The sequence below is a fragment of the Chinchilla lanigera genome, unplaced genomic scaffold (assembly GCF_000276665.1).
Source record: "Chinchilla lanigera isolate Chin_1 unplaced genomic scaffold, ChiLan1.0 scaffold00081, whole genome shotgun sequence".
NCBI lineage: Eukaryota > Metazoa > Chordata > Mammalia > Rodentia > Chinchillidae > Chinchilla > Chinchilla lanigera.
In genome coordinates, this window is record NW_004955482.1 from 5,559,720 (window position 1) to 5,570,901 (window position 11,182).

The 11,182-nt window shown below is 42.9% G+C and overlaps 1 protein-coding gene across 7 annotated transcripts in view; it reads left to right on the top strand.

Moving 5' to 3' along the window:
- Positions 1 to 11,182, top strand: part of Sbno1 (strawberry notch homolog 1 (Drosophila)) — a 52,252-nt gene that overhangs the window by 40,555 nt on the left and 515 nt on the right. For all 7 annotated transcript variants that reach the window (XM_005403039.2, XM_013503552.1, XM_005403043.2 and 4 more), the window contains 7 exons: positions 176 to 322; positions 513 to 607; positions 703 to 795; positions 5,548 to 5,685; positions 7,169 to 7,245; positions 8,914 to 9,107; positions 10,163 to 10,328. In XM_005403039.2, the coding sequence (XP_005403096.1) occupies positions 176 to 322; positions 513 to 607; positions 703 to 795; positions 5,548 to 5,685; positions 7,169 to 7,245; positions 8,914 to 9,107; positions 10,163 to 10,305 (887 nt within the window). In that variant the 3' untranslated portion in view covers positions 10,306 to 10,328. The remainder of the gene's footprint in view (positions 1 to 175; positions 323 to 512; positions 608 to 702; positions 796 to 5,547; positions 5,686 to 7,168; positions 7,246 to 8,913; positions 9,108 to 10,162; positions 10,329 to 11,182) is intronic.

Below are 11,182 nucleotides of genomic sequence, written 5' to 3' on the forward strand. Positions count from 1 at the left end.
GCAATGGTAATGTGCTAGAGGTTGACCTGGGCCAGTTACGGCCCTGACAGCGTGGCAAGACAAGAATTAGGGGGGAATGCTGTAGAAAAGAAAGTGGGTTTGAAGTTGGCCAGGTTGAATTTTCTAAAATGCTAATTACCATTTGAGTGCATGAAATTGTGTAATCTTGTTGCAGATTATAACAACATTGGAAAGTTCTTAAATAGAATTCTGGGCATGGAAGTGCATCAACAGAATGCGTTATTTCAGTATTTTGCCGACACACTTACCGCAGTTGTTCAGAATGCCAAAAAAAATGGAAGATACGACATGGGAATCCTGGGTAAGTGGGAAAATGTAAAGCTGTCATGTGTGTTTTCGATAGAAGTGTCTTTTTTAAAAAATTTTTAAAATTTCTGGTACTGGGAATGGAACTCAGGACCTTGCGCTTGTCAGGCAGGCATTTGTGCCACTGCCATATCCCCGCTCCAAGGTGTCCTTTTTGCATCTTGTGTTGGTTTTTCTTTTTCAAGATCTTGGTTCCGGAGATGAAAAGGTGAGGAAAAGTGATGTGAAGAAGTTTCTGACGCCAGGATACTCAACCTCCGGCCACGTAGAGCTATACACGGTGAGTTTGGAATGGTGCTCCTGCTTGGGGCGAGTCCTTGGACTGGCATTTACAGGAGGGAGTCTACCTTTCACATCTTGTGATTTCTTTCACAGATTAGCGTAGAGAGGGGAATGTCCTGGGAGGAAGCAACCAAGATCTGGGCTGAGCTGACAGGACCAGACGATGGCTTCTACTTGTCATTGCAAGTAAGAGTTCTCTTCAGTGTTAATTATTTAGATCAATAATGGTTTTCACTATGAGCCCTTGGATCTTCACTTTATGCTGGAGTGATTGGTCTTGTTTGGTTTTCTCTATTGTGATAATTTATTCTTACAGTTGGGTGACCATGTACATGCATTTCTACTTAATCTATTTCAAGGGATGTTAAAGAGTCCTTTTTCAATTTTTGTCTTTTGTCTTTTTGAGGCAGTATCTTGCGATAGAGTTCAGGCTGGTCTTGAGCTCTCCTTGTAGCCCAGGCTGGCCTTGAACTTGAAGTGATCCTCCTGCCTCAGCCTCCTGAGTGCTGGGATTATAGGCGTATACCACTATGTCCAGTTGTGATTTTTTTTTTCTTTTTATAGATCGTTTATGAATTAGTTATTATTACTCAGAGTTCTAGTAATAGTTTCTTGCCGTCCTTTGTAACAAGAGAAAAGGAGACAAGTGGCATTGAGGAAGTTTACATTCCACAGCACCATACTGGCGAGAGAAAAAGCCTTAGGCTCTTATGTAAGAACACAGAACCAGAAGCAAAACTGTCACACCTTCGTACACTGATTTTGGTTTTTTGCCTTTTTAAAAAAATTATTTATTTATTTATTTATTTATTTTTGATTTTGGTTTTTTAAGACAGGGTTTTGCTATGTAGTTTAGGCTGATCTTAAGCCTTATTTTGTCTTAGCTCTGTAGGGCAGGAGCAGCAAGTGCCTGCTTACTTCACCTGAGCTTCACTTTGTTGTTTCTGTCTTCGTACCATTCCGTAGCAGACTGTGCCGGAAGGGTGTATGGGAGCAGTGTGTGAGTCCTGCCTGCTGATGAGTTGGTGCCACTTAGTAGTTGCCTTGGGTCAGGGTTCCTAGGCATGTCATAGGCTGTTTCTGATCATTTTTTATTCACCAAGCTTTATTTTTGTTTTTTCATACTAGGGGTAAAACTCGGGCTTTTGAATGTTAGGCAAGTAGTCTACATCCCCAGGCTTTTTTCAGAATTTTGAGACAAAGTCTTGCTTGCTATGTTGGCAGCACTGACCCTAAACATGAAATCATGCTTCAGCTTCCTAAGTAGCTGGGACTGTAGGTGATTATTTTTCAGGCTACAGTTCACTGGGTGGGTGGTACACAGCCAGAATCCCAGCCACTGGAGAGGCTGAAGCAGGATGACTGCCGAGCTTTAGGCCACTCTGCACAGCTTAGTGAGAGCCTGTCTCAGATAAAGGGCTGGTGATAATGTAGCACAGTATAGCATTTGTCTCACATTGTTTTGATCTCTGTCTCAGACGAGAGAGAAAAGGATGCAGTTCACTGAGATAAGTCACATTCCCAGTGTTTTCAACCATTGCTGCTTCCTGTTTCAAAACTGTTACCGCATACTTCTCTAAAGGGCCGGGTAGATAGTAAATAAATGTTCTAGGTTTGTAGGCTCTCTGTAGACCATGTCATATTTCCTTTGGGATGTTTTTCTCCCTATCTTCCTTAATCTCTTTCTTCCCCCCACTTCCAACCTCCCTTTTTTAAGCTGTTTTTTGTCTGCTTGGTTTGGTTTGGTTTTGAGAGACAGAGTCTGCTATGTAGTTCAGGGTGGCCTTGAACTCACTACATCATAGCCCCGGCTGGCCTCGAATTTGTGAAATTGCAGCGGTCCTCCTGCCTCAGCCTCCTGAGTGCTGAGATTACAGGCGTGCACCACCACACTTGGCTTTAAACTGTGTTTAAGTTTAAGAGCCTCAGGATGGGTTTGGTCCACAGGCCTAGGTCACTACTGGTGCCTGATATGAAGCCTTCCAACCATCTAATTCCTAACTGGGCTGTAGTTTTTTTATTTTGAATTTTTCTTTTCCTCTCGTTTTCTTCTTCCCGTCTAGTTTACCTGTTTTATTTAGCTTTCTTCATAGATGCTGTTTTGATTGTTTCATATTGCACATTGATGGTTTTTAATCTGAGATTGTTGCCGGAATGCAGCTGTTGGTGGGTTGTGATAAAAGTCCTGTGTTCCCGCTTCCCGTGAATGGAAGGCTACAGTAACACTGGGCTGTTGTTTCCCTGCATGGCCACAGTGGCTGGGGGCAGGAGCCATGGCTGGGGGGGGCACCATTCCAGGACTGGCTGAGGCCCCTGCAGTAAGCACTCTTGGTGTGCTGTGTCCGCTGTGTGCTGCCCTTAGGGAAGCAGTTGCCACTATCACTTGGATTTCCGTTAGTTGTGTTGAATTACCTGAGTATACTTTTTCAGTTCATGTATTGTTTGATGACTTAATAATGTTTCTTATCATTTGAACAAGGGAAAAACAAAAGATCTTTAATATCCATGAAGAGGATATTTAAATGTACTTTTATCATTGTAACATTTTTATTGAAACCGGGGTCTCACACACGTGCTTTACCTGTGAGCTGCACCCCCCTTCTTAAATTTTGAGACAGGATCTTGCTCAGTTACAAAGATTAACCTGGAACTTTCAATCCCCCTGCCTCGGCCTTCTAGGTAGTTGTGAATCTTAATAAAAAGTTCAAAACCAAGCATGGTAGTGCATGCCTGCAATCGAGCTGCTTGGAAGGCTGAGACACAAGGGTCATAAATTCAAGGCCAGCCTGGGTAGCTTAGTGAGATACTAAGTGAGAATAAAAAATTTAAAAAGGGCTGGGAATGTAGATTAGTGTAAATGCCTTGGCTTTAATTTCTAGTTCCACTGAAAGAGAAAAATGAATAACCCAGCAAACAGTGCTCTTAATTTACTGGAGACGTGAGGAAATGCTTTTACACTGGTACCTTGGTTCACGAACTCCTTGGTTTACAAACAGTTTGGTTCACAAACAAGTGTTTGGCAAAAATTTTTTTTGTTTGCTAACTCTGCATTGAATGACAAACGTGACCATGGCCGTCTTTTCCACACAAACACAAACAGTGCCCATCTTTTCCAAAATCATAGAACAAATTAAATTTGTGAACCAAGGCACCACTGTATCTTGAAATTTGCCTTCCAGTTATGTGCTAGAGGCCATGTGAGCTGGGGTTTGTGTGTGTGTGTGTGGTTTCTTTTTTTGAGACAAGGTCTTGAGTGTAGTTTAGGCTGGCCTTGAACTCACAGCAATCCTCCTGCCTCAGCCTTGCAATTGCTAGGATTACGGGTGTGTGCCACCATACCCTGCTGATTTGCAACTGTAGTCCTACTTGTCAGCATATCAAGATACCATCTCATTGAAAAAGAGAACAAGCTGGACATGGTGGTACATGCCTGTCATCCTTGCATTGTTAGGATGAAACACGCATATTGCAAGTTCAAGCTCAGCCTGGGCAACTTACAGAACCTGCCTCAAAATGCAGAATGATTACAATTTATAAAACAATAATTTAGAAAGCTGGAGCTATAGCTTCTCAGGGAAAGCTCTATGTTCAGTCCCCAGCACTTAGGGGCAGATAGCTACATACACCCGTCTGAGTTCCACCTCTTCTCTACTTCTCCCACACGTTTTCTTTTTTTTTGAGACGGGGTCTTGCTATGCAGTTTAGGCTGGCCTGAGCTCACTGTAGCCCAGGCCGGTCTCAGACTCACAGGTATCCTTCTGCCGCAGCCTCCTGAGTGCTTCCTGAGTGCTTCCTGAGTGCTGGAATAGAGGCGAGCGCCACCTCGGCCGGCTAATGCTCTTGCTTCTGCACAGCTGTTCTGGGGTGATTTGTTCAGCATTTTTTGGGCTGTGTACTATCTGGGCTTTATTGTTTTTATTTCATCTTACAACACAGAGAAAGGTAGGATAATAGGACAGGTGGAAGCAGAGGTCCAGGGCCACCTGGGTAGCATCTCAGAAGAGGTTAAAGTTCATTGTTAGTTGAAGGAGAGTAATTTTTTTCTAAAATTTTATTATGAGAAATTAAGATAGAGGGGGCTTGGGGATTTAGCTCAGTGGCACAGCGCCTGCCTGGCAAGCGCAAGGTTGTGAGTTCGATTCCCAGTACCAGAGGGGGAAAAAAAGAAATTAAGACAGAGAATTAAGCAAAGACCTAATTCCTTCTTTTTTTTTTTTTTTTTTTTTTTTGAGACAGTGTCTTGCTATGTAGTACAGGCTGGCCTTGAACTCACTTAGGTAGCCTAGGCTAGTCTCGAACTCGCCTTCTACTTTTTATAATACTTGATTTTTCTGCCTATTTGAGGCCGCTTAACTGTGATTCCATGTATGGGGAACAGAAGGTAGAAGTTTTCTGAAGAATACTGTGAGCCAGAGCCAGGTGTGGTGGCACATGCCTGTAATCTCAGCACTGGGGAGGCCTGAGGCAGGAGGATCAGCACGAGTTTGAGGCCGGCTTTAGCTATATAGTGAGTTTAAGACCAGCCTGAGCTACTACATAGTAAGATTCTGTCTCAAAAAAAATAAAAAAGAATACTGTGACTCTCAACCTCTATATTATTACCTCAAATTAGATAGCTGTTTCCTGGGTGGAACTTCGCTATAAGCATGAGCAAGCAGTTGTGGTCTTCCCTTGTTGAAGTTACATACTCATGCACTTAATTGTTTGGTGTTATACTTTTGTTTTTGTTTTGTTTTTTTCTGTTTTTTTTTTTTTCCGGTACTGGGAAAACTCACAACCTCGCGCTTGCCAGGCAGGCGCTGTGCCGCTGAGCTAAATCCCCAGCTCCGGTGTTAGACTTATTTGAATGGCTATATTTGGTGATGTGATGCTATACAAACATGTTTTAAAGTGTGCAATATCAACTAATGCGGTTTTGCCATTTTTTTCTCTCTGCAGATAAGGAACAACAAGAAAACTGCCATTCTAGTTAAGGAAGTAAACCCTAAAAAGAAACTTTTCTTAGTTTATCGACCAAATACTGGAAAACAGCTCAAATTAGAAATTTATGCTGATCTCAAGAAGAAGTATAAGAAGGTATTTTTTTTTTTTTTTTTTTTTGAGACAGGGTCTCATTGTATAGTTCAGGCTGGCCTTGAACTTGCAGTGACCCAGGCGTAGCTCAGGCTGGCCTCAAACTTGCAGTGATCCTCCTGCCTCAGCCTCCCAAGTGCTGGGATGGCAGTTGTGCGCCACTACGCCCGGCCTACAAGGTATATTCTTAATTGTACATTATACCACTTATAAATACTTGTTTGTGATACTGAAACAGCCTGGCACAGTAACATATATCTGTACTCCAAGCTACTTGGGAGGCTAGGCAGTTTGAACCCATCCTGGTCAACTTAATGAGACACTGTCTCAAGATTAAAAAATGAAAAGGACTGAAGATGTAGCTTAGTGGTAAAGCACTTGATTAGCATGCATAAGGCTATAGGTTCAATCGCCAGTACTACCAAAATGCATGTGTGTAGTGTCATCAAAACTATGATGAATGCTAAAATAAATTTTTAAAAATTTTTACACTAGAAAAAAAATTGCTTGGCCTGGTGATATAGCTTAGTTGCACAGTGCCTGCCTGGCAAGCGCAAGGTCCTGATTTCAATTTCTGGTACAAAAAACAAAATGCCATTGATTCCCCTCCAAATAGTCACCCTCACTTTGAACACACTTACTCTGTTTTTTGGCCATGTGTCTTATAGTATAAAAAGTTTTTACTGGGGCTAGGGATTTATTTTTTTTTTATTTTTTTATTTTTTTGCGGGGGTGCTGGGGATTTAGTTCAGCGGCAAAGCGCCTACCTGGCAAGTGCAAGGTCGTGAGTTTGATTCCTGGTACCGGAAGAAAAACAAAAACAAAAAGTTTTTATTAAATTCAGACATTTACTGCATTTTGTGATTACTCCTTGTGTGTAGAAATCATGTCAAGGATGGTTATATCTAGATATAAAGTTACTGTGTCAATTTTTTTTTGGTTACTGTTTAAAAGATAATTTCCAGAATAATACCAAACTTTGTTATACTAATATCCTAGTCTTGTTATCAGCCTTTAAGAAACTAATAAGGCAGTGATTTGAAACAGTGTATGTTGTCAGTAACTGTAGCTTTTAGTGCTGACTACAGTGATTAGAGCGCTTAACTACAGGGAAGATATACGAGGCCATGAGACCAAAATTCCTTTGGGTTTTGTTACGTGCAGGCAACAATGTTTGTATCTTGCAGGGATTTCTACAAAATAGTAAGTAACTAGTTTTCCAAATATTACCTGCAGTTTTTATTCTTACTAATTCCTTAAATTACTTTTCCTAGCTATTCTAATTTGAAAACAACTACAATTCACTAAACCGTTTGAAGAACTCAGTACATCAGAGGAAACATGGCAGAACATTTTGAATGGCATTTAAATCAAGCTGGGCGCAAGACCTGGGTTTTCTGAATAGGGATGCTTTTACGTTGGCTGTCTCTGGACTACTTCATTTAAAGCGGCACTGTTTCAATGGAATTTTGTTTTATTTCCACAGGTAGTCTCAGATGATGCCCTTGTCCATTGGTTAGACCAGTATAATTCATCTGCAGATACTTGTACTCATGCTTATTGGTTAGTATTTCCATGTTTCTCGCCTTATTTTCCAGAGTACAGTCAGGATTTGAATGCACCTTCCCTCTTTACTGATTGATCCTTGTGAGTAAACAAACGAGCGCGCTGTTGTCGGCGTGCTGTCCGTGGCGCGCGTGTGTAGACCAGTACTGCTCAGGTTCCCGCCGCTCTTGGCAGATGCTTTGTCCCTTCCGACCCGCTCTTGTTAGCTGTCATTCTTGGTGCCACGAGTTGCTTTTTCTGTTTCTTCCTCTTCCTCTCTTTGTTTCATCCTTCCTGTCTTTTTATGAAAGTCTTGCTGGTGGTCAAATCTTTGGAACTTTTAAGAAATTAGAAGACCAAGTGGCAGCACAGCACAAGAAAACTTGGTGTTGCTCCATTCTGGAGCTCACCCTGTTGTGATTGCCAGCACGCCCTTCTCAGGGTTTATCTCAGGACCTTGTGCAGACTGTTGTACTCTACAGAGTTTAATTTTCCAGTATTTTTTTTTTAACCCATCAAATAGTGAATGTTCTTGCATTGTCTGGGCCACTGTGTAAAAAAGAACAATGAATTTTAGCTCAGTTTGTTGACTCATACAGATAACTAAATTTTCTTTGATGTGAACAATACTGTGTTTGCTTTTTGTATGCAAATTAGTGCTATTGGAAGTAGAAATTCAGAGCCAGGCATGGTGACACACGCCTATAATCCTAGCACCCGGAGGGCTGAGGCAGGAGGATCACCATAAATTTGATGCCAGGCTGTGCTACATAGTTCAAGACTAACCAGAACTACACAGTGAGACCCTATCTCAAACGATAAAACAAAAAAAAGAAGGTTAAAGTTTAGGAGAAGTCCAGCTGGGTGTAGTAGTTCACACCTATAATCCCAGCCCTCGGGAGGCTGAGGCTGAGGCTGAGGGTTGCTGTGAGTTCGAGGCCAGCCTGGGGTACAAAGGCCATGTTCCAGGCCATCCTGAACTGCATAGTAAAACCCTGTCTCAGCGTACCCCACCACCAAAAAAAAATACCCTAAAAAGAAACGTTATTTTTTCCATGCCTAAGAACCCTGACCCACAGCAACTAGTAAGTAAGGGGCACCAACGCTTAGAACTCTTCAGGATAAAACATTTCAAAATTTATTGTCTAGGGGCTGGAGTTTTAGCTCAGCGGCACAGCGCCTGCCCGGCAAGCGAAAGGTTGTGAGTTCGATTCCCGGTACTGGAAAAAAAAACAGGAAAAAAAAAAGTTATTGTCTGAACATTCTCTGAAACATTTGCTTTGTGTCGTAGCATGAAGCGTGCCCATATGTATGCAGTTAACACTGCCTGTGTTTCTCAATTTGATGCTGCCCAGAAGATTTCTAACTAGTGAATGATGACGATTATTGTGACCATAAAATACTGGTTCATCTCCTGTTTCCTCAGTTCTCCTGAAGTCTACCTACGGTGTTTCTCATTTTTGGTCACTGAGGTCTTTCCCACTAACTTGATTTGGAACAGTGTTATCAGGAATTTAATAATATAGCTGACAGGGTGATTTAAGAGGCTGGCATTCTGCGGTAAAATCCTAGGTACTATAAAGTGGCTAGATGTCCCATTTGAAGTTTGTACAGGCCTTGGAAGCCTTTCACGGAGGTGTGTGTGCACATGTAAACATGAGAGTTTTTTCTCCCTGTCCTTCTCAGGCGTGGCAATTGCAAAAAAGCGAGCTTGGGATTAGTCTGTGAAATAGGTCTTCGCTGCCGCACGTATTATGTCCTGTGTGGCTCGGTCCTGAGTGTGTGGACAAAAGTGGAGGGTGTCCTCGCATCCGTCAGTGGCACCAACGTGAAAATGCAGATAGTTCGGCTAAGAACAGAAGATGGACAGCGGATTGTAGGTGAGTCTGATTTTTGTTTTGCTTCGTTTGTGTGGAAAAATCAGATTCAGCCATTTTTGCTTTGCCTCTGGTCCCTTAGCTCCCTTCCATAGGCATCTCACATCCATGCCCGCAGTGGGGTATAGAACTTGCTTATGTGTCCTGTAGGATGAGGCAGGGGCTGTCCTTGGGTGGGACGTCGTGACCTGGCTGTAGTGACCGTGGGCTGTCTCTATAATGCTGTGCTTGTGGCCCGTGCTCCCTGCCTGCCTGGGCCTCAGTAAAGCCCCTTCTCCGGGACCCATGCTGTGGAGCGCAGAGGGTGCCCCTAGTCTCCAGGGAAGCAGCCGGTCCGTTACTCCTGCACTGCAGTGTTGCATCGAGCAGGCCACGGGCATGAGCCGCAGCCCTCCTCTGTATAGTCTGTGGGCCAGAGTCAATCCAGGAATGGACTCTTGTTTTGTTTTTGGCTCTCAACTATTTTTAGTGGTGACAAGTTTTTATTTGAATTAGTTGCCACATTTAGAAATGAGAAAGGCATTTCGTGTAAAAGTCGGAATTTCCAGCACGTTTCTAAAATGCTGCTCTGGAGCACTGCCTTCACATCTCTCACCGCAGAGAGGACATTCCCTTCGCCGGGGCTGTGTGTCCCAGCTCCCTCCTCTCTGCTCTCTGCCCACTGCAAAGTGCCCTGCTGGGCGAACACTAGAGTTGGCACCTCTAGTGTTGGAGTTGTTCTGTGCCTGTGTGCATGGCAAGAAGGCGATGTCTGCACTTTGTGGAGCTGGAAAAGATGGTAGGTGGAAAAGCGCTGTGCTTGACCCCTCCCTTCAATAAGAAGATGGTGTCCCGTAGTCACACGCGTGTGCTTGTGGCGTGTGGGAAACCCTGCCTGGGAACCAGGTTACATCTTAATGCACCATTGCAGTTACTTGGTACTCAGTAAAATTACGTGTGAAGTTCTTGTTTGTTAAACTGAAACTTACTCCTTCTCGTTTGGAAACTGCTGTGAAGTTGTAAGGTGCAGTATGGTCTCTACTGGGTGAAACTTTGTAAGTTCGTGTTGCTAATTACAGGCTTGATCATTCCGGCAAATTGTGTGTCTCCTCTCGTAAATCTCCTGTCAACTTCGGACCAGTCTCAGCAGCTTGCGGTCCAGCAGAAACAGCTGTGGCAGCAGCATCACCCACAGAGCATCGCCAACTTGAGCAACGCCTGAAGGACAGACAGGTGGCAGCACGGGTGTGTCTGAGATGCTGTGGGGCATATCATTTGCATAAAAATCAGGGACAGTTTCCAAAGAATTCTATATATTTTTTTTTGGTTGTGTTCTATAGTTAATTTTTTTGGGAATAAGGACAAACCTGGAATAGGTAGCAAAACTGAAAATTAGCAGTGCCGATGGTAGTACGTGTCTTTCCTTTTGCCTCCCCTGGGTTTCCCATACACTTCCGTTGGGGTAAGCAGCGGGGGTATGTGCGCGTGCGCCCACATCGGTCTGTTTGTGCATTTGCTGAAGGCAACAAACACAGTTGGTTTAAGATGCTTGGAACTTCCCAAACTGGCTTTACTTTTCTGTTACACAGTGCTCAGGGTTAATGCAGTACATTCATGTCGTTGCTGGGGACTGTCCCCAGATGCATGTGTTGAGTCTATAAATATAGAAAATATATATTGATTTCTTTTTCCAGCTTAAAACAATAGGTTTACTAAAGCATGAAATGAAAGGCTGCATATCATGCATTCAGGTTTTTTTATAATTTTTGTTCTGACAGTGCATGTCTTTGAAAGCATGCGTAAACAGGATTAACACAGAAGTTGAGTGTTGGAGAGAAGATTTGTAGATGTACAGCATCGGTTATTGCATTTTTATAGTGTTTATACCTGGGTGTTGCTTCCAGCCCTGCAGCCCCTCCCTGCTTCCTCTCTTCCCCTGCCCCAGGTTTCTGTCAAGGTAATGAGTACATACTTCTTGTAATAAAACTCTTCAAAGTTAATGTATAAATAGTATTCCTAATGTGTGCTGCAAAAATGGCTATAAGCCTGTTTTTCTTAAAAGTTACATTTTCCTTAACTTAAAGATAGTTTTAGAAGTA